The 27,668-nt window shown below is 36.5% G+C and overlaps 2 protein-coding genes across 7 annotated transcripts; one reads left to right on the top strand and one right to left on the bottom strand.

Moving 5' to 3' along the window:
- Window positions 1–1,912: 1,912 nt before the first annotated feature.
- LOC126870320 (omega-amidase NIT2-A-like) lies at window positions 1,913–17,204 on the bottom strand. 2 transcript variants are annotated; one of them, XM_050627909.1, is made up of 4 exons: window positions 17,008–17,204; window positions 6,504–6,688; window positions 5,952–6,120; window positions 1,913–2,689 (listed from the first exon to the last, which is right to left on the bottom strand). In XM_050627909.1, exons 2-4 carry the CDS (start codon window positions 6,585–6,587, stop codon window positions 2,658–2,660), a joined length of 285 nt encoding a protein of 94 aa, XP_050483866.1. In that variant the 5' UTR covers window positions 6,588–6,688; window positions 17,008–17,204; the 3' UTR covers window positions 1,913–2,657. The 2 variants fall into 2 exon arrangements, with proteins under 2 accessions (XP_050483866.1, XP_050483865.1); XM_050627908.1 differs by lacking the exon at window positions 1,913–2,689 and adding an exon at window positions 4,292–5,677.
- LOC126870312 (venom serine protease Bi-VSP-like) lies at window positions 13,412–20,366 on the top strand. 5 transcript variants are annotated; one of them, XM_050627897.1, is made up of 9 exons: window positions 13,413–13,907; window positions 14,528–14,818; window positions 15,326–15,523; window positions 15,686–15,781; window positions 17,967–18,062; window positions 18,139–18,417; window positions 18,493–18,761; window positions 18,845–18,941; window positions 19,829–20,366. In XM_050627897.1, the coding sequence occupies exons 1-5, from the start codon at window positions 13,805–13,807 to the stop codon at window positions 17,972–17,974; spliced, it is 696 nt and encodes a 231-aa protein (XP_050483854.1). In that variant the 5' UTR covers window positions 13,413–13,804; the 3' UTR covers window positions 17,975–18,062; window positions 18,139–18,417; window positions 18,493–18,761; window positions 18,845–18,941; window positions 19,829–20,366. The 5 variants fall into 5 exon arrangements, 2 of the variants coding, with proteins under 2 accessions (XP_050483853.1, XP_050483854.1); XR_007691274.1 differs by lacking the exons at window positions 13,413–13,907; window positions 14,528–14,818; window positions 15,326–15,523; window positions 15,686–15,781 and adding exons at window positions 15,997–16,599; window positions 17,211–17,774; XR_007691273.1 differs by lacking the exons at window positions 13,413–13,907; window positions 14,528–14,818; window positions 15,326–15,523; window positions 15,686–15,781 and adding exons at window positions 15,999–16,599; window positions 17,211–17,754.
- Window positions 20,367–27,668: the final 7,302 nt, after the last annotated feature.

The raw sequence follows: 27,668 nt of genomic DNA on the forward strand, positions 1-27,668 counted from the left end.
ACATATTGGTATTGACGTCAGCTTCACAAAATTTCTCGAGTATCGCGGTCGACTATTTGGGTTAAGAATTCATTTTCAAGGTTCTACAAGCACGAGTATCTTATGGATATGAAATTTTCAGTGTACATTTTAATAACCATATTTCATATTGCATGCTGCGGTCCAAGAAAAATTCGCAGTTAATATTCTGCTAATCCCTGCTGCTTTTAAAGACCATAAGTAAGGTCCGTAAGGTCGTCCGTAAGGTTTAAAAGATTTCGAGTAGATTTGTATTACGTATTTTATCTTCTAATTTTTAAAGAGAGGGTCGTGTTTAATTAATTGAAAATGACGAAACTGTAATGGGACATTATTATCAAATATTAAACGTGGTTCCATTGGGTACTTTTATGGTCTTTGCGAGATATATATGCATTATACGTTGCTATTAGCAACGCGTAGCGATGAACGATGGAGAGCAGTACCTTCGTTATCTCGTCTCGGTTGTGTACATATCAGTAATGCACAGTACTCGTACTAAATATCTTACAAATTCCATACAGATTTTCAGATTAGTTTCGAATAATACCAACACGACCATGATAGTCACAGTACAGTATTAAATAGTGCCACTATGCATAATACACTCCTAAAATGTTTCTACAAATATATTTATCCGAATATTTTTGTCAGCTACTATATCCTAACCACGATTTATTAAACAATATATAGATTTAAAAAAGAATATATAACGACATTACTTGTTTAGGCTAGATTGGTTTAACTTGTATAGTTTTAATAACTGTGTGAGGTCAAACAAGAACTTATCGTTAGTTTGGCGAGATTTGATTACACGAAGCAACATAATTGCTTTGAAACTCAGGACAGAAAACAATGTCAACCGGTAGACGCGTTTGTCTGGTGAACGTGTAACGCGTGAATAATAGATAGCGACAATCACGCGAACGCTAGTTACAGCTGACTTGGCTTACATTGTAGCATTCAAACTAGAGTATACGAGCCGTAAGCGCTATTGAAAGTTCAAAGGCCGACTAGTGAGCTTCATCCTATCTCATTTTTTAATCAGGCGATGGATCGACGAATCGTATTGATTTCGAGGATTATTATAGTTCTGTGGCAATTTTAAAGCGTGATTTGTCTAATCTTGTCTCGTTAGCTACAGACTCTTTGGCGAGCAGCCTGAAACTTGATCCAGTTTCGAGAAAATGAAAAATTCGTTTCTTCTCTTTGCTTCCCTGTTCCTTCTTTCCTCCTTTTTCCCTTTTTACATCGCGTTAAGACCCGTTAAATAATATTGACTGCCGTGGACGCTGGCTGAGAAGTGCACTTTATAACTAGCTTTAAAATCACTGACGTCGATGAGGACAAAGGTAAGTTAGAGGGTCATTTATCTGAGCTGGTGTTATTCGACCTGAACTCTGCAGCTTTTCAGAGCTTCTTTCGTTTTTCTTTTAAGAGCAGAGATGTTAACTGGTCTTTTGTTACGTGTAAGAAGTATGTACTAAAGCTTATTTAGCACCAATTGGTTGCTCAAAGTCGAGATATACATACCTATATTATATTAATACGTTACAGAAGATTACGCGTTGGTTAGCTTATGAGAATTTATAGTGTGTCACAGATGACAAAAGCAGAATGACTACTTTTTCATAAACGATATATGTATATGAATTGAAAGTTTAACTATTACGCCACATACTTCTCTCGATAAACGTCGTCGAGTGCATATTGTTAAGGAATATTAGCCATTTGAATTCAATAGTTTCGAAGAAACTAATGCTTCTGTGAAGTTTTTGCAGGCTGTTAATTTTTTATTGAGATACTACAAAGTTTGAATAACTTCGATTAGAAATAAAAATCACATTACATTAACGCGTAGAACGTAACGTAACGTAGATAATGTAAATATAAATTATATTACAAGGAAATAATACGGGTAAGTAATGTGAAACATTCTGGTTAAAATTGCATCCTTTGAAGGCTAGGACACACAGTACTTACGAAGTAGATTAAGTACCAAATGGGGTACTTAAGAAAATTCATGTTGTCATTGTTTAATAAACATCTTTAGCTAATAGCTTTCTGCAAAAGCTGGTTTAAGTTATGCTAGCTTATTCCTTATTAATTGCAATTATATTGTTCGTATCTCCTAGAGGATTAACAATCCATTTTTATAATGGATAATAAAAGTAAATTCCTATTAGGTTGTCCCAAGTTTCTTTCGTTTTATAAAGAAATGACAGATGCACAACATATTTTGTTTTATGTTATTCTATATTATTTTACATTAAATTGGAAAAAGGTGGATCACACGTAATTCAATAAAATAATATAAAACGAAAAATGTTGTACATCTATTACTTTCTTATAAAACGAAAGAAACTTTTGGAACAACCTAATATTTCTCTACTACGACGCTTTTACAGTGCTAAAATATTTGATAAAAATGTTAAGAAATTCTAATATTGATTTAAGCGTATCGATTCATCTGCTCTTCATATTTAATCAAACAGAAATTGTTAATTATGATTTCCACTTAAAAGCGGATTGCATATTATGAGGATAAATTATCAAATTCATCTCTAATATAGACATTAGAGAATCATTCATAGCCGCAATCCTGTTTACCGCTAACATTCCTGGTACTCAATAATTCATTAGGTGACTGCTTTAGCCGCACAGAATACACCTACAAATAATTAATCGCGATTAAAATTCCATCGACTTTTGAAAATCCCTCATGTGATCTATTTCATGCGATGAGAATACGTATAAATTGAGATTGCGATCGACCATCCTCAGTCGGATAAATCGAGTGATTCAAATTATAACACAAAAAAAAGTTAAAACTAGTTACATTATCTTATTCAATTTTTATGTATTATTTGGCGGAAGAAACTTTGGTAATTGGTAAGTAAAGTTCACCTCCTTAATGTTAATGATTTTAATATGTTATTAAGCTCAAAGTTCTAAGGAATTTTCTATATATATATATACATATACATAACTGTATGCGTATATGTATAATATACGTATAACAACCAAAGTTCAGCTCTCAAGTGTACGCAAAACTTTTATGTTCATTTTACGCTATACCAGTATGTTTCATGAATTTGTTTGCTAACAGTATCGAAACAAATAACAAGCAGAGGACGAGTTATTCATGAATTGTTTTGCCAGCGTGTACGCTCCCAATATTTTCTATTTGAGAAAACATACTTGTTGCTATTGCAACTACAAATATTTTTACAGTCGACGCTTTTGCCGTGAATCATTGGCTAACATGTAAAATCGAGAAAAAACATGGTTTATTGTGATGGAAATGTGGAAAACCGCAAAACCGATATAGAAGGGAAAATAAAGGAAAGGAAGATAGATAAGTAGAAGCTTGGGGTCAAGTTTAATTCACTGAAACCGAGCTGCTTGTATTATCACAAAACAAAATTGCCAGTACGTCATTTCCGTACTCTCGTCCTCGCGAAAATGGTTTCGCTTGTCAAGGAAAAACGAAGAGACAGGGAAGAGAGGAAAAAGCAGACGGAGAGCGCTTTTAAAAAGCTGGCGAACCGTGTGTTACCACAACGAGACACGCGATACTATTTGTCGCTTTAAATTGTGCCGCAACTCGTTTTTGAGATCTTTGTCAGGGGCGCGTTAAAACATGCTGAAAATATATTTCTGGCTTTTCTGGGGTTTAACTGAAATATGACAAATAACGTTGTAAAACATATGTACTTATGACATACAGAGTAATTGAGTGTACAAAATATATAGTATACAAAATAGCCAGCGATTTAGGGCTTTAAAAGATCAAAAGGAAAGAAAAGAAAAGAAAAGAAGAAAGATAATATGTTGTGGCAGTCTAAGTCGATCTAAGAAAATAGATAAAGGGAGGGAGGGGCAAAGCTAGTTAATCTGGAAAGAATCCAAGCGTCAATTTCAAGCATTTACAGAGAATCAAGCGGGCTGGTTAAAGTCGTGAGTTGAGCAATTATCCCGCGTTAGGTTCAATCAGGTTAGTCCCACGCGAAATTGATCCAACCATGCGAAAACGAGTGTATTCTGATTTCTGTCGCAGATACTTCTGGCTAGTGCAGTACCTACACGGTGGTTGTTGAAATAGCCGCTTCTCATCTATTTTCCGCAGCACGGACATCATCCTTTGATCCCTTACGACTAACGAAGTTTTCGAAGATGTACGGCAGTTTGAGATTCTACTTGAAAATGATCATGATTGCGGTCTGTGTGCCGTCTGCTCTTCTTTTTGTCCTTCCGTTAAAAACTGGTAAGTTGATACTGATTAATTATGCCATCGAAACCATATATAATGGCTACAAAAATGCCGCTAATATAATATTCCTTCTTTCTTGTATCTTCTTTCTTGTATATATATATATATATATATATAATAATTCTATATTGAAAAAATATGAAATTATCATGATATATACATTACTACATAAGTTATATATAAAATATGTATATTATACCCTTGCCTACTGACTGATATGAATTTCTTTCGGTCCCGAATGCGTTAAAAGAGAGCGCAAAGAAGTCGAAATTACTTATTGTCGTTAGTAAAACGACCTGAGAGGCAGACAGATACAAGAAAGAAGGAACATTATATTAGCGGCATTTTTGTAGCCATTATATAGGGTTTCGATCGCATAATTAATCAGTATCAACTTACCAGTCTTTAACGGAAGGACAAAAAGAAGAGCAGACGGCACACAGACCGCAATCATGATCATTTTCAAGTAGAATCTCAAACTGCCGTACATCTTCGAAAACTTCGTTAGTCGTAAGGGATCAAAGGATGATGTCCGCGCTGCGGAAAATAGATGAGAAGCGGCTATTTCAACAACCACCGTGTAGGTACTGCACTAGCCAGAAGTATCTGCGACAGAAATCAGAATACACTCGTTTTCGCATGGTTGGATCAATTTCGCGTGGGACTAACCTGATTGAACCTAACGCGGGATAATTGCTCAACTCACGACTTTAACCAGCCCGCTTGATTCTCTGTAAATGCTTGAAATTGACGCTTGGATTCTTTCCAGATTAACTAGCTTTGCCCCTCCCTCCCTTTATCTATTTTCTTAGATCGACTTAGACTGCCACAACATATTATCTTTCTTCTTTTCTTTTCTTTTCTTTCCTTTTGATCTCTTAAAGCCCTAAATTGCTGGCTATTTTGTATACTATATATTTTGTACACTCAATTACTCTGTAAGTCATAAGTACATATGTTTTACAACGTTATTTGTCATATTTCAGTTAAACCCCAGAAAAGCCAGAAATATATTTTCAGCATATTTTAACGCGCCCCTGGCAAAGATCTCAAAAACGAGTTGCGGCACAATTTAAAGCGACAAATAGCATCGCGGGTCTCGTTGTGGTAACACACGGTTCGCCGGTTTTTTTTTTTTTTTTTTTTTTTTTTTGATATCGGTGACTGCCATATTCTCTTGAGTTTCCAAATCGTAAAGAATCTTTCCCCAGGGATTGGTCAACTGTGTATGTCCCCATGCGACGTAACTTGCTTAAGGAACACGAGCCGGTGATATGCAGGCAACGTATAATTGATTATCATTCGCTCTGAAACGCTGAAGTAATGACCAGTGCAGTGGTCCAGTGGTCATATTGAATGCCGCTGGATATATCAGCATTTGGCAACCTAACCCAGAGAAGCAGGAAATATGAAGCCACCGAATACCAATTAACTTCGTAGTTGCACGGTTCACATTCCATCATTTCTGAATATGCGAGGACAGTCCTCTTATTGTGCTTTTAATTCTTTTATTTGTTTCATTTTCAGCAAATATACTGGTTTTTTAAATTAAGCTTCTTTTTATACAGAGTTACAGATTATATTAATTTTATATAGAATATATTTAAGAAAGATATTTAATTTTTTGCTAGTTAAGTATTGATCGATTAAGTTACTGTACCTTTGTTCCGATAAATGCGTGCCATTTCCTCGAATCTAATATCATAGCAAATGCCAATACCTATTTTGCAGCCCTTCACATCGAACGTCGTTAGGGAGTTACCAGGACTGAGTGAATCACTCTCTCGAAAAGTAATCTTATTAGGAATGTCAATGTCGAATAGATGTACCTAATAACATAAAAATGTAGTCGCTAATTCTATTGCTGCAACTTTTGTAATTTAATATCAAAGTTACCAACTCCTAAACTTTAATTATTTTTTATTTAATAACTGACAGCGTTTTTATCACTTTCTTTTATTAAAAAATCTTATCATTTAATAATGTTTAAAAAGGAGAAAAAATAAGTATAATAATATTTTAAGTATGTGAAAAATTTATATTACACATTACAACAAAAATGGGCGTTTCCCGTATCATAACGTATTTTATAAACCGTAAATTATAGAATTGGTTATAGTATACGTATGTACATATGTATATTCCTAGATAGAGTCACTTTCTTCACCCCAATATTTTCAAATTCAAAGCCACAAAGGAATATATTACTTACCTTTCGGTGTCTTGCTATCAAAGTTCCATCGGGACCCCAAATAGTACAGGTATTGTACAATTTAGCGCCCTCTATTTCAGGCATCGTACCACCAACTACATAGATGTTGTTTTATTTAGCTGCGTTCGATGAAGCAACGCTCGTTTCACCATCAGGAATACTCTCGGCGTATTTTGGAAAGTACTCTGCATTGCAATATTTCAATTAATGAAAAATAACTGTCTTTTGTTCCAACCATAAATTAAATTGAAATGTTTGTCAGTTTTTTATTTTTTAAATTATTAAAATAACTAAGTTTTATATTTCGACTTAATTAAATATGCAATTACTTAGCTAATAGTATATATAATAAATTGTTTCTACAGGTTCAAAATGAAAAATGAATATTTAGAAATATTTAATTATGACAATGCTATTTGTGTTAGCATCAGTGGCTTGTTACTCAACGACTTTGCTAGTACTTTTTGAAACATAAAGTTAGTTTTCAATTAACACTTATACTAGAGGCGGAATTATAAATGCAAAATAATTGATAATACTAATTTATAAGTACCTAATTATTAGTATCTTCAAAAATATATTTATACAAAAATCACGATAATCATGAAAATGGGGAAATCCTATATTCTCGAATCAATTCACAATTTATTTTGTATATTAATTAGATTCCGCGCTCATCAGTACGTACTCACTGGCGAGATCGAGAAAATGTATCGGCAATTCCTCGTACGACCAGAGGATCGGAAATATCAAAGGATATTATGGCGCAGCGCGAGTGGAGAAACAGAAACATATGAGCTTAACACCGTAATACTCTTATCATAGAAATAGAAGCAGTCCTCAATTCCCGCCCGCTAACTCCTATCTCCACCGATCCAAATGATCTCCTAGCCCTCACTCCCGGACATTTCCTCATTGGCGATTCATTAATGTGCTTACGTGATCGAGATTTCAGAGACATTCCATCGAACCGACTCTCCAAATGGCAGCATATCCAACAACTTAAACAACATTTTTGGAACCGCTGGCATAAGGAGTATCTGAACGAGCTAACCAGCCGCAATAAATGGAGCAAGGGTGGACACAGCATGCAAAAGGGCACAATCGTCATCCTCAGAGAAGACAACGTTCCCTCTGTCACGTATAATAACAAAATAAAAAAGGAATTTGAGGTAAAAAATAAAAAAAGAAAACTTTATTTTTTTTCTAACATCAATACACTTTACAATCTACTTCCGAACTCTAGGCGTGACTTTCTAAGACTGACTCTTATGATTTTACTTTCGATCGGATCCGATTACTTTCTTTTGTCATCCCTCAACATCCCCACCGTCCATGCATTTGCTAGGCGTCCGCGATCGTTGCCACGTGCTCTTTCTTCTAGAACTTTCGGTGGAAGGACCGTTGGGATGTTGATGGTTCATTAGGCACTTCAGCGATATACATTGTCGCCGAGTGCTTTATCTCTATCGTCAGTCCGTCGGATTTGAAGTATGCCGGTCGTGACATACCCCCCTGGTTAGATTGATCTTGGTCCTCTAAGATCGAAGTAGAATGGAATTATTTAAATGTAGATCAAAGGATATGTTTACGCTTTTTTTTCAGAGATCGCTATGAATTGATTTTCTGCATATGATGGTACAAAAGTTATTTCGTTAATCTTAAATATAGCAATTTTACAATATTTGTTAGTGTTCGAGAAGCTAATAATTTCAGAGGCGTAATCATGTTGTAGTTTTCGATCGTGAATTGATTGGGTTTGTTTACAAAGCGTAATTCCTATCCCGTGAATTTAAGGCAACTAATTAAGGGTATTGTTACTAGTGCTAGGGTCAGCATTATCCTGAAAAAAGTACGCTTTCAATCGGTTACCATGTATCTTTTTCTTAGCATTGTCGATAGAAATAATGTAATAAGGAGTTTTCACATCGTTAATCCTGTAGGGTCCTAACCATTCAATGTCCAACTTATCTCTTTTATGGTCGTTGTGAATTAAAACAAAGTCTCCTTTCCTAAACACAGTCTGAGTTTTAACAATCTTTCTTTCTTGGTCTCGCTTGTATCGTTGCTTATTCTGAATAAGTGTTTTGTGAGCTGTTTCCCAATATTTATTCAACTGTTTTTGCCAAAGTGAGTACATATCATCATAGGTAAGTGTGGGAAATTTGGATATTGCGGAAGGTAAGTTAGCTTTTCGCCCAAAGGTCAATTCAAAGGGAGAGAATCCTGTTCCTTCATGTTTCGCGGTGTTGTACCCTAAACAAATGAAATTATGTACTTCATCCCATTCTTTGTCATTGTCGTGTAATGCAGTACGAATTAAATCTTTAACTGAGGCATGCGTTCTTTCGAGGGATCCGTTACTTTGTGGGTGAAATGAAGTTGTTTTGATGTGTTTGATTTTAAAAGCTTCTTCAAATTTCGTCATTAAATCACTAACAAAATTTTGTCCCTGATCTGCTAGGATCGTTTTTGGTGCCGAAAATATGTAAATATAGTGTTCAATGAGCGCGTTAATTATGGATTCAGTTCGTTGCGTTTTAAGGGGAACTAGTATCAGATATTTCGTAAGTTCATCGTGTATTGAAAGTATGTATTGGTTTCCGCGTTTGGTTTTCGTCATCGGTCCTATGATGTCCATAGCGATTTTGTCGTTAGGGTTAAGTGGCGTGTCTGAGATTTGTGGGGATTCTTTGGGTCTGATACGTGTTAGTTTCTCCTTTTGACATGTGTCGCATGTTTTCACAAAGTTTTCTACTCTTTCTAAAAGTCCGGAAATTTTGAATTTATCCTTGATCCGTTGATACGTTTTCTGTATCCCTAAATGTCCTACGGTGTCGTTATGGTTTTCCTTTATTGCTTGTATTATTTCGTTTTCGTCTAGTTTTAAGATGGGATTAGGTGCATAAGTAATTTTCTTGTACGTGTCGTTAAAATATATTAGCATGAGTTTAATCTGTGTTTTCTCTAATTCAGTGAAGTCGTTATTTCCTATGCCGATTTTTGTTGTATCTTTAAGAATTTTGTAAAGTCTTCTGATCCAAAGTGTCTCGTCGTATTCTCCTAAGTCGTTTCGAGTTAATTGGTAAAATGTTTGGTCATTTGGTTTAATTTCTAAGAGTTTCGGATTCTCGTTGTTGTCTTTCCATGCGTTGAATGAATTAGTGTGATCAATTACTAGGTCGAGGTTAACTACTTCGTCGCGAGTTACTGCGTGAACTCTAGATAAAGCGTCTGCAGCTGTGTTATCTTTACCCTTTGTATATTCGATTTCATAGTCATATTCTTCGAGTCTAAGTCTCCAACGAATCAGTCTGCTAGAAGGGTCTTTGCAATTGTGTAGCCACTTAAGAGCTTGGTGGTCGGTTCGAATAATGAAGCGTCGTCCTAACAAATATTGTCTTAATCTTTTCACGACCCATACGATGGCTAAGAGTTCCTTTTCTGTCGTGGTATAGTTTCGTTCGGGTGGATTCAGTGTTCTTGAAATGTAACAACAAGGATGACCGTCTTGCGACAGTATTGCTCCTAGTCCTTCGTTACTTGCGTCGGTAGTTAAGGTAAAGGTTTTGTTAAAGTCTGGATAAGCTAATATTGGGAAATTATAGAGTTTGTCTTTTAAAGTATCAAAGCTAATCTGGTGTTTGTCAGTCCAATGGAATGGTGTATCCTTTTTTTGTTAAGTCTGTAAGGCTTTTCGCGATTTTGGAAAAGTTTCGAATAAATTTGCGGTAATAACCTGCTAAACCTAAGAATGATTTCACGTCCGTGCCATTGCGAGGTAATCGAAAGTTTTTTACAGCGTCTAATTTCTTGGGGTTTGGTTTGACTCCTTCGGATGAAACTACATGGCCTAAGTATTCTAATTCCGGTTTTACGAATTCACATTTGTCCGGTTGCAATTTAAGTCCTAATTCTCTGAGTCTCTGAAATACTATCGTGAGGTTTTCGTTATGTTCTTGAATCGTTATTCCGAATATCACTATGTCATCCAAATAAACAAAGCAGTATTTTCCTACAAGTCCAGCTAAGGCTCTGTCCATTAATCTTTGAAAGGTAGCGGGTGCGTTTTTAAGTCCGAATGGCATTCGATTGAAATGAAAATGCCCTTGCGGTGTCGAAAAAGCGGTATATTTTTTAGATTTCTCGTTCATTGGAATTTGATGGAATCCTGAGGATAAATCAAGTGCCGAAAAGAATTTTGCGTTTCCTAGTTGTGTTAAAATGTCGTTTATATCAGGTAAAGGGTCTTGTTCTGTGAGTTCATTTAGTTTCCTGAAATCGATAACTATCCTCCATTTCTGTTTTCCTGAGGCGTCTAATTTTTTCGGAACTACCCATACCAGAGAGTTATAAGGGGATTCGGATCCTTCTATAATATTTTTCTTCAACATGTCTCCTACTTGTCGCAAAATCTCGTCACGGTGACATTCCGGTGGTCTATACGATCGTGTGTTAATAATTTTGTCTTTGGTTAACGAAATTGTGTGCTGAGTTAAATTAGTACAGGGTAAAAGATCGGTTTCTAAATTAAAGATGTCAATATAATGGAGGATAATCTTTTCGATGGATTCACGGATTGGTTTTTCAATGTGATCTGTTCTCACTAGGCTTTTTAGTTTTGGTACGTTGGAAAAGTCATGAGAATTTTGAATATTGCTAGAAATTTCAATGTTTTGCTCACCAGTGTTGATAAAACATACTTTAGTTGGTTTGCCTTCCAAATAGATTGTTTGAACTCTGTTTTCTCCAGGAGTCAAATGTATTGGTTTCTGAAATAAAATGGTTTTGTCGTTTAATCGGATTTTGTCATTGGATATTGAATAGTTATACTTCTCTAAACATGGTAGCCCAATGATTCCGTCTTCGATAATAGGGAAATTGTTCGGCACTATGTGAAAAATGTGATTTTGTCCAAAAATTCGTTTCGTTACGTATTCGTTAGTTTCGTATTTGTCTCGTCCCATAGAAAATTTTTGTTTAGGCCCTATTTGTATCGCGTTGACAGTTTTGTTACGTTTCATCAGGTTTATCCCTGCTTCTGTGTCGACCAGAAATACTCGCTCTTCGGTTCGGGTTGACAAAGGTATTGCGAGTAATCTTCCCGTGGCGATGTTGACTCGTATGTCTCGTACGGTTCGTCCATCTCCTGGTTCGATGTTGTTTCTTGTATTTCGTCCCATTCCTGGACTGCCTGAATCCTTGCGGGTGGTCGATCGCGCTGGCTCGGTGGTAGAAAATTTTGACACTTGTTAGCAATGTGTCCCAGCTTTCCGCACTTGAAGCACTTCATCTGCATATGCTGGTTGTCGGGGCGATTACTAACCGAAGGTAAGCGATTACATGACCAATTAGATTGTCGTTCTTCTCGCAAGTAGCGTTCTACATCGGCTGCCTTTTTTTCAGCTTCCGGAAGATTCAAGGGTTCACTGCTTAATAGTATTCGCCCTATGTCGCGTCTGAGTCCCTTTAGGTACACACGAACAGTCTTCTTCGTGATTTCTTCAGTCATAATTTTACGTGTTAGTGATTGTGGGTACTCATTGGTTACTGCGTACAGCAAACGGTTGAGTATTCTTCTAAACCGAATATTAAAACTTTGCACTGATTCCTCGCGTCCCTGTCTCAACTCTCGTAATTGTTCTTGGTACTCATCCGAAGTCACTTGTGCTGCTAAGTTATTTCTCAGTGCCTCGTACAGATCACTGTAACACTCAATAGGAATGTTGCGAATACTTTGGGCTGCTTTCCCCACGATTTTTTCCACTTTTATTGCTTTTAGCAATAGATCTTGCTCCATACAGCGATCCTTCATACTTCTCACTTCTTTGATGAAGTCTTCAACTCCTACATCATCATCTCCGTTGAGCGTTGGGATGTAGCGTATTGCATCTTAGCTCGTAGAGTGGGAGGAGCGGGCGGAAAATAGCCTCTTTCTTCCACCTCGGGTTGTTCGATGTCGAGGTGGACAGGTGGGGTGTCTGAAGCTGCTAACCCTGACAGTTTGCGTGCTTTTGCCATATTCACGGTACGATTGATTGCTGTCGACGCACTTTCATTGTCTTCGGTGATAATGGAAGCAAATTCATCGGTCGCATGGGATCCGAACCCAGTCCGTAGCGCTGCGACGGTTTTCCCGAGATTCTCGATTTCTGCTGTCCTGTGTCTGTTCTCTTCGTCATTTTGCATAGACAAACGTAACATTTCCTCTCGTAAAAGGGCAATGTTCTCGTTCTGTTTTTGAATACTGTCCCATATTGCTCGCAACATTGGGTCAGTTGAGGTTGAAGTTTGAGATTCGTTTGCCTTAGACATTATTGCGCTGATTTATAATTTTCAGACGAAGACGAGTCTTGGCTACTGAAGCTAAATTTTCTTTCACGGTAACGTACAAAGGAATTCAGTTTACCTTTTATTGTTACTTCACTTGGTTCGTGATAGTTACTTTGTTGTTGCGGATGACCGTAGTCCCAAACAATTCGATCTTCCGTAGATAATGAATGTCTTTTGGTTTCCGAACAAACACTTTTCACTATCCTGGCAGGATCGCCAAAATGTCACGTAAAATAACAAAATAAAAAAAGGAATTTGAGGTAAAAAATAAAAAAAGAAAACTTTATTTTTTTTTCTAACATCAATACACTTTACAATCTACTTCCGAACTCTAGGCGTGACTTTCTAAGACTGACTCTTATGATTTTACTTTCGATCGGATCCGATTACTTTCTTTTGTCATCCCTCAACATCCCCACCGTCCATGCATTTGCTAGGCGTCCGTGATCGTTGCCACGTGCTCTTTCTTCTAGAACCTTCGGTGGAAGGACCGTTGGGATGTTGATGGTTCATTAGGCACTTCAGCGATATACATTGTCGCCGAGTGCTTTATCTCTATCGTCAGTCCGTCGGATTTGAAGTATGCCGGTCGTGACAGTGTCATCCGGACAGCTACAGTTCAGACGGCAAAGAGCATTTTGGATCGGGGCGTCAAAAGGCTTGTCCCACTGCCAATTCAACCCGATCTCGAGAAACCCGAACAACTAGCCACCGAGACGAAATAAGATAGGAACTTCAACCACACCTCGCTAGTTTGATCGGTACCCTCTCAACGGGGGGAGAATGTTACGCCATGCGGCTTACCATAGGTCATATTCTTAACTATCGATCGCGGCACTATAATGTCGCAGACGGACCGTCGCGTCTGCTCGGCAAACAAACATTGTAGTGGCAAGCGTATGGTTCATTAAGCAGGGCAACTTCCAGAAACGTCGACTCGTAGCCCGTATTTTACCTCGCGTAAAAGAATGTGGCGTGATCCGAACGTAGTGGGGGTCGCCTTCCAGAAAAAACGAAAAAAATCGAAAGGCGTTCAGAACTTTTCGAGAAGTCGAACCGTCAACACATGTGGTATGTCGCGCATTACTTATCAACCAAAACGCAGTTACATTTTTTTTTGTTCCATTTATATCTTTCTAGTTAATAAGTTGTTGAAATAAACATTAATTTATTTGTGTTAATTCTGTGGAATTTCATTGAACTACCCTTATTATCATAATCGAAATAAGGGGATCGATCAGTTCGTGGCGTCGATTATTTAATCGTAACGGGAACTTACAACTCTCGTTAACATGCTATCTCGCGATCGCGTCTCTCCGCGAACGGTCGAAACAAAATGATTCACTAAAAACTGTCCTGAATTCCTAAGAATTTATTTACCGCAAAACTGACAAAGTGTTTATTTAAAAAATGAGGTTGAAGGTAGTCCTTTTCTTTCATTTCATTCATTTTCATTTTCTTTCTTAAGTATGGCTAACACAATATCTAATCAATTAAAATTTTATATTTTCACGTGAAAAGTTTCTTTAGATAATTATTATCAACATGATGACTAACTCTTACGGATTAATACGTGTCTGTAGGGCAATCCGGTGGACTCGATCGGCTTTTTACTTCGAAAGTTGAGTAATCGGTGTCGCTTTCTTACGCATCTTTGAACTGTATAAATGTTTTAAAATTGTTTGATCCAGAATGTACCACACCGGACAATCAAGAAGGCAGGTGCCTTGACTACAGAAAATGTAAACCTCTGCAAGAAATATGGCAGATACAGTACCGTACAGCCACCGATTTTTATAGACGATCAGTGTGCAGATACCAGGGCAATGTTACGATCGTTTGCTGTCCGAACGATCCAAACAAAGAGAAGAGAGAAATTTTAATAAAAACTGTGTATAAGTATAAGGCTTTGCGACCACCATACTGTGGTTTTAGCAACGTCTCTCATACCAGGGTGGTCGATGGTAAACCAGCTGAACTTGGTACGTTTTATGTCTTTCTTTCCGATTAATAATAAGCCATTTACTGCAAAGAATGAACTTTAAAGGCATTAAACAGCACATCAATGTACATTTCAATTAGACTAAATAATAATGCTATGATTTTATCGGTAGTAACTTTACTTATTAACTTGAATTATTTCTTTCTTTTACTTCATGTTAGGAAGAGTATCTTTTTGCTTGAAATAAAAAATTGATATAGGAGTAATAATATGGATAGAGATCAAAAACTGTTAGGGCAGAAATTACACGTTTGAACTTTATAGTTCAGTATAGTTCAAATAGAAATTATATAGAATTATTTAATAATTTGTATTCCACTGGAATAAAAATTTAATTTCTGTCTTTATCAAATCTCTATTTCAGAGTATTTGTACGTATGTACTTATCGTCTGCTGTATGATCGAATATCGAATAGGTAATAATCGTTGTTACCCGTTATGTGAGAAAAAATTACGTATATTCACAACTATGACTATTGCATTTTAGGCGCTTGGCCATGGATCGCTGCATTAGGTTTTCGTAATCCCCGAAACCCAGACAAACCACTATGGAAGTGCGGAGGTTCCCTGATATCGGCTAGGCATGTTTTGACCGCAGCACATTGTGCACATATGGATGGAATAGAAAACATACACAATCATAATATTGCCATTCTTAGATTGGTGGAGGAGGTGCCATTTTCGAGTAAGTCCTCAAATATATATATATGCTATTGAGTATTACTGAAGTATCATATCCTGAAATTTCTTACTGTACACATATATTGTGTCATAAAGCGTGTACAATTCTTTCTCATACTTTTGGTCATTCGTTTCCTGCATTTTCATTTATTTTTTTATTTTTCAGGGTACGTATATCCCATTTGTACGAAAGGGCCCCTACGAAAGAGCAACTTCGTCGGCTATAACCCCCTTGTTGCTGGATGGGGAGCATTAAGATATAGTAAGTGATATCAATTTTATAATAAAATTAAACAGTTCCAGTCTTAAATATCTTTCTTATTTTCTTCGTAGGACGACCACGACGTAATGCATTAATGGATGGTATAATATGCGCCGAACGTGCTCAGGGTGGAAAGGATTCTTGTACGGTAATTAAGTTACAGAGTTACTACAAACTATACGGTATCTGAAGACACGTCGATTCGAATTAACATCAAATCGACGTCTTAAACATTAAAAATAATAGATAAACACAATTTAATAGTTTTGCCCACTTCTCACACCTCGTTATGGTATTTAATCTAATTTCCTTCTAATCTTAGTTTTGCTCAAAATACATATAACATGTACGTTATAAATTGGAGTATTTCAATACACAAATCAATAGAAGATTATTACTGTATATAAGTATAATTTCAATACAATTCGATCGATATATTTCAGTATCTTTGATTAAAAATTTAACGATCCTTTCAGGCTGACCGTGGCGGACCACTGCTGATACAACATGAATTAACCTCGTATTTAATAGGTATTGTGTCTTATGCTTATAAGTGCGGCACAGCTGGGTATCCCAGCGTTTACACTAGGGTCACATCGTACCTTGACTTCATTCTCCAAGCGATGCAATAATATGATATTACTGTTCCATAAATATCATTGTGTAAAAAACGTAAAGTTGGATTTTCTTATTGTGGAGATAAGAAACAGCTCAAATTTACATTGTTTTGTACGTTACAAATTATAGGCTTAAAATGTACGAAATGTAACTTTGAAACGACACTAATTTTTTACGCACGATAAACCTCCACGACTTAGGTATGTAAAGATGATAAACGTATATTAATTCTATTAATTTGGTAATAATAAACCAACTTTCTGAGAAGTTCTGTAAATTTCGTTTCTGTTGTATCAAGAGAATAATGGAATATTCCACTTAGATCATATACTTCTTGTATGTACGTACAAAATTTTCCGGCTAATCTAAAACACTTCATAAGATAGAGAGCTTCTGGAAATTCGGACACAGAGAGTGCATAAAATACAAGATAAGTCTCGTGTCTTTCAAAATTATTTTTTATTCGCTAAAAACGTCCTGTGTACTCATGCAATCACATGCAACCTCGAAACTTCACTTATTTTTTATCACTTTCCAATTCAATACACAGTTTCTGCATTTTTGACTATATGTAAGAGAAATTTCCATTCAGCCAAAGGTGTACTTACGGATTATAGATTCCTATACGACTCTCAGTAAAAATTTATCCGCACTCCAGATAGTTAAAACTTCTGTCGACCGTATTGATCCATCTGCACTCTTCGTATGACGTCAATATCTGTTCAGTGCTGCTGCGCAGGTTTCTTTGTGTTACGTCAATTCGTTTGTGACCGTTGCGCGAGTAATGGCGCTTTGCAATGGTGATTTGCAGGAAAACAGTGCAGGATGCTGTGATTCGTTTCTTGTGGTCGGAGGTTATGTTTGATGCCTATATTTATCAAAGATTTAATGCACATTATGGAGAAAGTGTTTTGTCACGAAGTGTGTTTGAATGGGCACAAAAGTTCAAAGAAGATCGCACAAGTGTTATGAAAAAACAGCTGGACGCCCGTCCACATCCACGATGACAACATTGAACGTGCTCATGAACTTATGCTCTATGGAATAGACGAGTGACACTGGATAATGTGGCAAATCATTTGCAAATCAGCCACGGCTCTGCTTATGCAATAGTGCACGACAGATTTGGATTTTAAGAAGTTTATGCGAGATGGATGCCGAAAAAGCTGATGAAAAGGTGAAGACGACGATGCATTCGTGGTTCGCAGCTCAGCCCAAAACATTTTTTAATGAGAAAATACGAAGGTCCTTCGGCAAATGGACAAAGTGTATACAGAAATCGAGTGATTATGTCAAAAAATGATGTATGTCTTTTTTGACAATTGCTTAAAATAAATTCTACACCGACAGAGCGGGTAACTTTTTACTCACCCTCGTAAGACACTTAAATTTCCAATCTATTATGATGAATAAAAGAGCTTATACTATTAAATCTAATTGTATTTTGTTGCATGAGAGTACACGTGTATGTGATGTACATTACCTTTATATCCCCTTGAACGCTTCAATATTGCGCATATATACCATATTTTGTACAGCTTCTATAAAATTTCGTATGTTTGTTTAGGCTGTTAATCTAGAGGCTGGAGTACAAAGAAGTGGCACAATGATGTGGGCTGATGACATTTATAATTATCAAGGAATCACCCCTACATTCGCTCAGGTATATATCGTTGACTATAATGTATTTAACATATATGATTGTTAGAATATTAATAATTAATTTTTAATTCTATCAGAATTTTAATGAAACTGTCCCTTGGGAAGGAAGAACTGATACCTTGATATCACGGTTTGTACATCCTATATATACGACAAATTTTAGAACATTATATAACGAAGAACCAGATCGTCGTGGCCATGTGATGTGAATAAAAGGACTTGAATTTGATGATATTTTTATAATGTTAGATAACATAACTAAGTATCTTCACAGTAAGATAGGATGCCATGGTTTACATGATCTTAATGTTGTTCACTTGAGTGATGATATTATAAGGAAAAGTGTAATATCACAGGTAGGATGATTCATAATTTAGAACTACTAACTCATGTATGTATTAAAAATTAAAGAAATATATTAAATTTTATAGGATATTTATGTTTAGTAACCAGTAATTCAGAGATTGGTATTCATGGTTACTATAACGAGGCTGTAGAAACGCACCCTTTCTTCTTTGCAAATGGTCCTGTATTTATGTCTAAGCCGAAACTGGAACCTCTGAATAATTTAGATTTATTCTTGTTATTTTCTAAAATACTTATCTACAGTATACCATAAGGAATGATACCGTATCGCACCTAAGCAAGTGCCTTAAGAAACATCAACAGGATATCACAGTAATCCCTTATCGACTGATATGTAAGTAAAAGTTATGTGTCATTGTTATACACAGTTATGTGTTAGTGTTATACACAGTTATTTATCATTTTCTATTAATTCAGTTGTAGCCACTACAATATCTATGACACTGGTAGTAATTATAAGAACAATAACGATGTTCTATAAGAGGAAATGATGATTAGGAACAAAAACTTACAGGTAAGTCAAAGTATATGTTATTTGCCATTTGAAAAGAAAGTTACTAACTTGGAATTTTTTGATAAATAATAATTGTGCAAAATATATTGGATTTCAAATTTGTCAAAAATTGAAATTTAAGAAGCATTGTAATAATATTGTTACGTCGCGTAACACTCTACCTAGCCGAGGCCACACACCGCAGGCAATATGGCAACCAGATGTCTTCGGATACTCGCAGCGTATCTTCCATGATGTCAAGGACCTTCCATAAATCACATAGATTTCCTAGAAAAGGTCCTTCAAACGAAACAAACATCTGGTTCGGAGGAATTTCTAGAGACTATTGTCTACCACGGCTTAACAAGGGAAAGTCAGTTTTTGTCACGTACGCTGCAACTTTCCTCCCACTAACAACTTTCTCTCGAGGGCGGTTAAGACCCTTCGTTTAACCAATTAAAAACGAAGCCTATTCCCTCACTCTCCTAAATAACATCGGCACCAACAAATCCGATGGTCCCGTGCGCTAGACACACCCATCCTTAGCTTTCCTCCGTCACAGCATCGTCTCAAGAAAGTACTGATTTTACGTCCTTCGAACGGTAAACATCCTTCGAGCGGGTATACACACCCGCAGATCACTCAGTCACTCATCTCGTACATACGCACCAGTGTAACTATCCTCGTTCTAAGTTGTGGAATAAACGGTGAAATATAACTTACTACTGTGTCATATTCATGTCAACCACCTCTGTTATCCTAAACGAAACAGGGGAACGACTACTTCGCGGCGTCGATTCACCGAATCGTAGCGAGAATTTACGCCTCTCGCTGACGCGTTTTCCTCGCGACCGCGTCTCTCCGCGAACGGTCGTAACAAATATAACATTAATATTTTGATTTTTCAGGAGATATCATGCGGTGGATGGATAATATGTAAAAAATATTAAGCAGTATATGAATTTTCATATTGCGTAGAGATAACAAAATGAATTTTAAAAAATGTCGACATGGTAATAAGAAATAGCATCATGACAAAGAATATATAAACACAGTTTCATTTTTTATAAATAAAAATTTGTTGTTCCAGATTTTGAAATATAGTGAAACGTTTAATTAGTATCTTAATATCTTTAAATAATTATTATTTTAGAATCAATTGTAATTGTATCATACGTACTTTTGAATTCGTGCAAGAACATATGTTATTTTGAAGTAGTTATTATTAGGAAATTGTTAGACGCGAACAGTATGCGAAAAGTTAGTATGTAGTGTAATAATTATCAATCAAAACACAAGAATTAAATTCTTTAGGAAAAAATTTCCGGAATTTCTTATTTACATGATTATAAAGAAATCCATAATAAAAAGGAGCTGCTTTCTAATACTTCTCTTCCTTGTAATGCCTATGTTAATAATAACGAGGTTCGACTTTTTGTTTATAGAGGGATACTGGAAAATTTGAAAGTACAGTACCATTGGGAAGAAAATCACGATATTGAAAACGATATTTGCAAGTAAATTTCCAAAAAATCTGTTTTCAAATTTTCGCTTTCTATTTCACATTAAAAGAAAGGGAGGGCTGCCTTCTTTTTCTGCAAGACAAAACAAACATTCTGAATCTCGTATCAATGAATGATGTCAATAAGTTATTTTTCTTTTCAGATTGAACAATATTCCAGATTTATTCATAATTTCATACTACGCGAAGAATAGACTTTCATAGGTATATAAAGGAAATATTAAGTATAGGAAAACTCTTTTTCGTTGTAGGTGACATATGCTTCACGATTGAACACATGTATTTTTGAACACATATAAATGAAAAAGTACTCTTATGGAGAAAAAGAATTGATATCTTCGATTGACATTAGATAATGTATATAAACTTATGAACAATCACTATCAGTTTGTATTTTAGGTGCACACGCAGATTTGTTGGAGTTCTTATAAAATGTACTTCCTGTACGAACGTTTTATTCTTCCAAATTTTACGATACTATGTCTCATATAATAACTATATGGATTAAACGTAATATAAATGATCCGAAAATAGACTCGAACGACATTAATTGTCTTTCTATTTATACCAATATCGAAAATACAAGTAAAGCTGGAGCAATAGTATGCAAGAATGGACTATTTATTATTTTAAACCAAATCATAGCATATTCAGAATGCACAGTATTATCATGAAACGACGAGTTTTATGTTAATTCCGACCGATTACAATACCTTTCTTTCGTTTACAAGGAACGACGAGACTGGCAGTTGCGTGATTTCCAATGCAAAAGCCGCGATATCTGCACGATAACCTAACCTCAACCGATTTTGTTGTACTATTCTTATGTGGACTTCGTTTGTACCACTTTCGTAACAAAAATAGAATACGTAGAACACAGCATTCCGTTATGCGATATTGTCGATTCCTAACATCCGAAAAATCAGAGATAATTTTTTCCCTACAGTTGTACATTTGTGTGAAAAATTACGAACGTAAAGTTGTTTGGTGCATGCACAGTCATCCCCTCCGCTGCATTTGCGTGGACATGCTAGAAAGATTCACTTTTCCACGGTGAAACTGTATGTATTATAATTTCATTTTTACAAAGGTCGAACATCCTACTATGCATAAATTTAATATTAATATAAGCAGGTTTCCTGTTAAGTATTACATCTGACGTATAAGCACACGTGTGTACGAGCCTTGGTTTTAAATGTCTTATAGTAGACACCGAAAAGATTATTCAGTTGGATATCTGACTCAACATCAATATTTTACTAGGAGATAACATGTTAAGAACACGTTGGTGGATGGCATGGGAGATGATGAATGAAGACATACTTCTGTGAGATACATAAAATAGTAGTCAGAACGTATTTTGGCGCTTGGGGACAGCAACAGCTTTTTTTTTGTTTTTATTTATTTGTTGAAATTACAATCAATTCTCGCGTTGAGAATTTTCAGTAATTTTTCTGGCGTGGCGCAGTGACATGGCTGTTTATTTACAATAAGTTAATACTTATTATAGATAGGTATAATTTATAAGTATTATAAGTAAGTGCATATGCTTAATTTGGATAATTAAATGAATCTAACGTTTAGGTCTAGCGAGTAGTGCCTCTTCAGCCTGCGAATCTGGTCCGTCGTATCGAGTAGTCCAGTGATTAGGGGGTTTCGGTGTTTCTTGACTCTTTTGCTATATCTGTCGCTATATTTTGCTATTTCCTCTTTGACTGTAGGTATCTTGAGGTCGCGATGGATGGTTTCGTTGGTAACATACCAAGGTGCGTCTATTAAGGCTCTTAGCGCTTTCGATTGGAATCGTTGTAGTATTTCGATGTTGGAGTTACTTGGACAGCAACAGCTGGTGATACTGTCATACACCTCCATTTATAAACTTTCGAAAATCGATGTGACCTTCAAACTTTAGTGTATTCTGTTTCACAGCACAAAATGTTTCCGAAACGTAAGTTTATTGTTACAATAAACTTGACTAGTGGCTCTGAAATACTATCCTTGAAAAAACAATGGGGAAATTGGAGCAAAAAAAAAGAAGGAAATAAACAAAGACCTTGTTGGTTCGTAAAAATAAAATATGCTACAGGAAAAACTTTTTCCAACGGATTGAGATGCGACAAGCTTTAAAAGCTATGACGCGAATCGAGCGTTTGTCTACAAGAGCGCATTTTCGGTGGATATATATGTCGGAATGACATTGGGGATAGGGTTGTCGGTGTTTGAGGAGTCTTCATTGAAGGTAGCCATCGTTGCGGTGTAACGAAGATACGATTTATTGACACAGGTATGAATAACACAGGTTTTGACAATCTACCACGGCGGTGAGACGTCCGCGACACTAGTGACAGTGGTCTCCGGTTCAATAACGAATCCGCGGCCAACGGGATGACAGATGGGCGTTCTCGCTGAATCTAAGTCTGACTCGTAAAAATAATTGCTGAGCGTAAAGACGTTACTCTTTGGTCGACGGGAGCGCGTAAAAGAATGCCCGTCCCGTCCCGATGATGTCAAAACTATAATGGGGTGTGTCTAAGGACACGAGATCATCGGATTCGTCGAGGAAAGCCTTCGTTTAGGAAGTAAGGGAAATTGACGTTGCTGCTAATTGGTCAATCTCCATATCGGTGGTTAGAAAAAGATGCTAGCCGCCCTCGAGGGAAAGTTGCTAGTGGGAGACGCCGCTCGTTGAAAAATATGTCTCCCCTATCTTCCCGTAGTTGGGACAAAGACTGTTTGTCTGTTTGAAGGACTTTAGTTAACTAAACCTTAAGATTTATAACGGGCCCTCGGGCTAGCCGAACATGTACTGCGGAGACGCATCGACATCTGGCAATCATCTTACTCGAAGAATAGGGTCTGCGTGTGGCGAGCCACGGGACAGAAACCGTTGGAATGTTTACTGTCGCGTGTCGCCACGAATATTTCTTTTAAGGAGAGCTATAGAATTACTCCATACCTTTGTTAGGCAAAGCGTTCATCCCTTGACCGCGGCTACGTTGGGCGACAGACTGTCACCTCGAGCCAAAGCTCACCGTCACTAATCTCGAACAATTACAATCGGATTGAATAACTACAATTGTTCAATTACAGCTATAGTAGACTCTAGGTTACAATGTTGCGGGATTATCTAAAATTCCAAAGGCTCCGGTGTTCTTTCATCTCCGACATATAATTATATAATGACTCATTGAAAACCAGCTTTCATTTTTTGTTGATAGTATGGTAAGAAAATATGAAGTTCGAACGCTTGTAACAATTGCCTGAGTTGCGTCATCCTTGGTTTTAGGAAAAGATAGGGAAGTCACTGAAGGGTGTCGCGGCTTCGATGTCTTTCGTAGCTGCGACGCGGAGGCCTCTCGGTTGTTCTTTGAACAATCGTCAACGTGGACGAACGTCAAAGCGAAACCACGCGAATTCGGCATTTCCGATAATACGGAACACTGTAAACGCGACTGCGTTGAATTCGTTCGATTAATTCCTAGCAGTATCTATAAACAGTGAACTTAAGGCCCCATACACAACTGCATACGCTAGGTTGTAAGAAATAATAGCTATATAAGTATGTAGCGGCGCATGAGTTAGAGAACGATGCAAATCGAGAGCGACTCATATTATTGTTTTGCCTCGTGACACTTACACAGTCTTGACGTACATGTAACGTCAACAAATATCTCTAACAGACTCAGGAAACCTGAACCGCCTTGCACACGACACCGACTCCCAAAACAAAGGAATATGAATTCGGCACATAGGCATAAGATAAACGAACATCTAGAAGGGCTGTGTCTTGATCGAGTCTTTCAGTCTTTCGGTAACGGTCAAATCGCACACTTGTAATCCTATTATAAAATAAAGGTACCTCGAACTCTGGTTCAAGAACCCAACATTTTTTTATTATTATTTTCCCATTATTTTTACGTGACATTTTGGCGATCCTGCCAGGATCCATTCGCTTCAGTGTAAACGAAGTTACGATTTCGGTCTACGGACATTATTGAAGATCGAAGGATTCGAACTACTTGTGTTATGAACTTTGCTGTCAATAATTTACCACGGTGGACCAAATCAACGGGGCCACTGTCAGCATAGAACAAATCAACAGAACGAGTTTGACACTCAAACAACACATTTGAACGCGCCACAGAGGAAAACACCGCAAGGGAACCTCATTCTACGAACTTACGTATCAAGGTGAGAAAAGTCGGAATTCTTTTAAACAATATAGAACGCGAAAAGTTAGTTTCTCTAGTAACTCTAGCGAAGAGACAATATGAACAAGAAAGACACAAAAGCCGAGACAAGTTTACCCTCTACAAGTGGAGTTCAAAATAAAACGGGATCACTCGATTCCTCTACCAGAGCAATTTTAGACTTAATACAGAGACAGAACGAAGAATTTCGACAACAATTTAACGAAATAAAGAATGCTTTAAAATTAGCGAACGAAGAAAATAGAAAACGCGCTAACGAAATGGAAATATTAAGTAGAAACCTCTCTCGTGTTAAACTACCACAAATAAACGTAAAATCAACTGAATTCGGTTCTATGATGACTGACGATGACGATAATATATCAGTATTAAAACACGATACTAATCCACCTCCACCTATGCCACAAAAGCCACCAACATATGTCCAACCATCCAATCCAACAGCTGGAAACTCTGGAAATCTAAAAGCTGTTTAGTATCTCCGATACTAAACGGAGAAAACGATATAAGTGTAGAAGATTTTATTCGTGAAATAAAAGAAATGAGAATGATGTGTAGCGAACAAACGTTATTATTAAAAATGATCAAAATAGAAAAAATTGTAGGAAAAGCCGCAATGACAATCCGCAATATCCATATTAACGAATTCGAAACTCTGTACGAAGGATTAAGACGTAACGTAGCTACTCAAGCATCAGTAAGAGAACACCAAGATCAGTTAAGAGTGATAAAGCAAGGAATAACCGAAAGCGTGCAAAATTATAACATTAGATTTCGACGTGTTTTCAACAAACTTCAATACAGCATTACCAATGAATATAAAGACGAACTAACTCGATGAGCGATGAACGATCGACTATACATGGTTTCTGTGATTGACTATGTAAGAGGCCTTCGTTCAGAAATAGGACACGTGCTATTGGCTAATCCCCCCCCCCAAACATCATCGATGCAGAAAAAAAGGCAATGGACGTGGAAAAATACTTTCGCGAAGACAACGCTCGCAGACGGATGACACGACAAACAACCACTCCACCATCTTATCGTAACCAGACGTCTCGTCCAGTAGGTAACCGCTTCACGATTACAAGTAACATGAATAACAAAACTCCACCCACACAAAACATTCTACCAAGAATGAATAATTTTACAAAGCTTGAAAATCGACCATTAAACGAAAGGCCACAAACGAAATGTTTCAAATGCGATGGATTGGGACACCTTGCCAATCAATACCAAAATTTTCGAATACCGCCTCAAACAAAAGCCCCTCCAGGAATAAACCACATTCAAGAACAATCAGAATTAACAATGCTACCTCAGGAAGATTATCCACAATACGACTACAATTACCAGGACGACGAGGATTGCGATTTTTCGTTGACTCGGGAGCAGGAATCAACTTGCTTAAACGAGGATGCTACCCAGGAAGGACAATAATACCAGACACATAGAAATTCTCCATGGAACATTCCAAATACGAATCCAATTCCAAAATTAAACTAAATTTATTCAACAAAGAGATAGAATTTTCCTTAGTAGATGATAATTTCCCTATCATAGAAGACGGCATATTAGGCTTACCCGGTTTAAATCAATATCGATTCGAACTCTCCAATAAAACATTAAAATTAGATAATAATACTCTTCTGCTGTAGCAAGAACCACCCCTCGCATCGGGAGAAATCGTTCAAAAAATTGTATACTTCGACGGAAAGCCAACGCCAGTATGCTTTATCAATGGTGGTAAGTTTTCAGTCCAAATTTCTAACATCATTGAAAATATAAACACTGTAGATCAAATCGAAAAATTCAAATCTTTGATTCGACTATCGCACATAGAAAAACCTCTTAGAGAATCTATGTAGTATTTTCGTCTGTACCTACTTAAATTATATTTATCTTATTTTCCTTTAAGCATTCGTGAACGTAGTGGTAATGAACTTCAATGTGTTTAGAATTTTTTGTGAAATTTCCGTACTTTGCTATACTTATCACTCCAGAGTTATCGTCATAAATTTTTACAGGGTTATTGTCTAGATTTACATTGAAGACCTTCATAATTTCTCTAATAGACATTAATTCACTCACCGCTTCCGATAGAGCTACATACTCTGCATACGTCCAGGCTTTTGTCACACACCTTTGTTTTTTTAGATTTCCAACCGATTACATTTCCATACAATTTAATTACATATCCAGAAGTAGATTTTCTATCTAAATGATCTCCTGCCCAATCAGCGTCCACATAACAATCTATCGTTTCACACTTTTCATTCCTTTTCTAATGTAACCTTAAATCTTTAATATTAAATATTTCAATATTTCGGTACAAATATTTCAATATTCGCAAAGCATATTTAAAATGTGTCTCGCTACAACAATCTTGAAATCTACTTAAGATAATTCACACTATAACTTATATTGGGTCTGGTATTTGTACTAATATACAGCAATGCGCCAATTAAATTCTTGTATCCAATGTCATTTCTATTTATCTCAGCGTTTTCAATTTTTAAATTTGTTTCCGTTGGTGTACAGTACAATTTGCTGTTTTGTAATTTATATTTGTTCGCTAATGATTCAATGTATTTCGTTTGGCTTAGTTTCATTTCATTTTTTATATAATCATACTCTATATTTATTCCAAAATATTCTTTTACTTCACTTAAATCTTTCATTTTAAATTTATCAGGTAATAGCTTCTTTACATTTTGTATCCGTTTTTTGTTTTTACTACAGATTAACAAATCGTCTACATATATTAGCAAATAAACAACATTTTCCCCCTCTCCATGAGTATATAGGCACAACTCTATGTTATTCTTCTTAAAATCCAATGTCGTCACATACCTATCAAAACACTCATACCAATCCCTCGGACTTTCTTTTAACCCATAAAGCGCTTTCGATAATTTACAAACTCTATTCGTTCCGTCCGCATATCCCTTTGGTTGATTTACATATACCTCCGAGGTTACTTCACCATTTAAAAAGGTAGTTTCTACATCCATT

The sequence above is a fragment of the Bombus huntii genome, chromosome 10 (genome assembly GCF_024542735.1).
Source record: "Bombus huntii isolate Logan2020A chromosome 10, iyBomHunt1.1, whole genome shotgun sequence".
NCBI classification, from domain to species: domain Eukaryota; kingdom Metazoa; phylum Arthropoda; class Insecta; order Hymenoptera; family Apidae; genus Bombus; species Bombus huntii.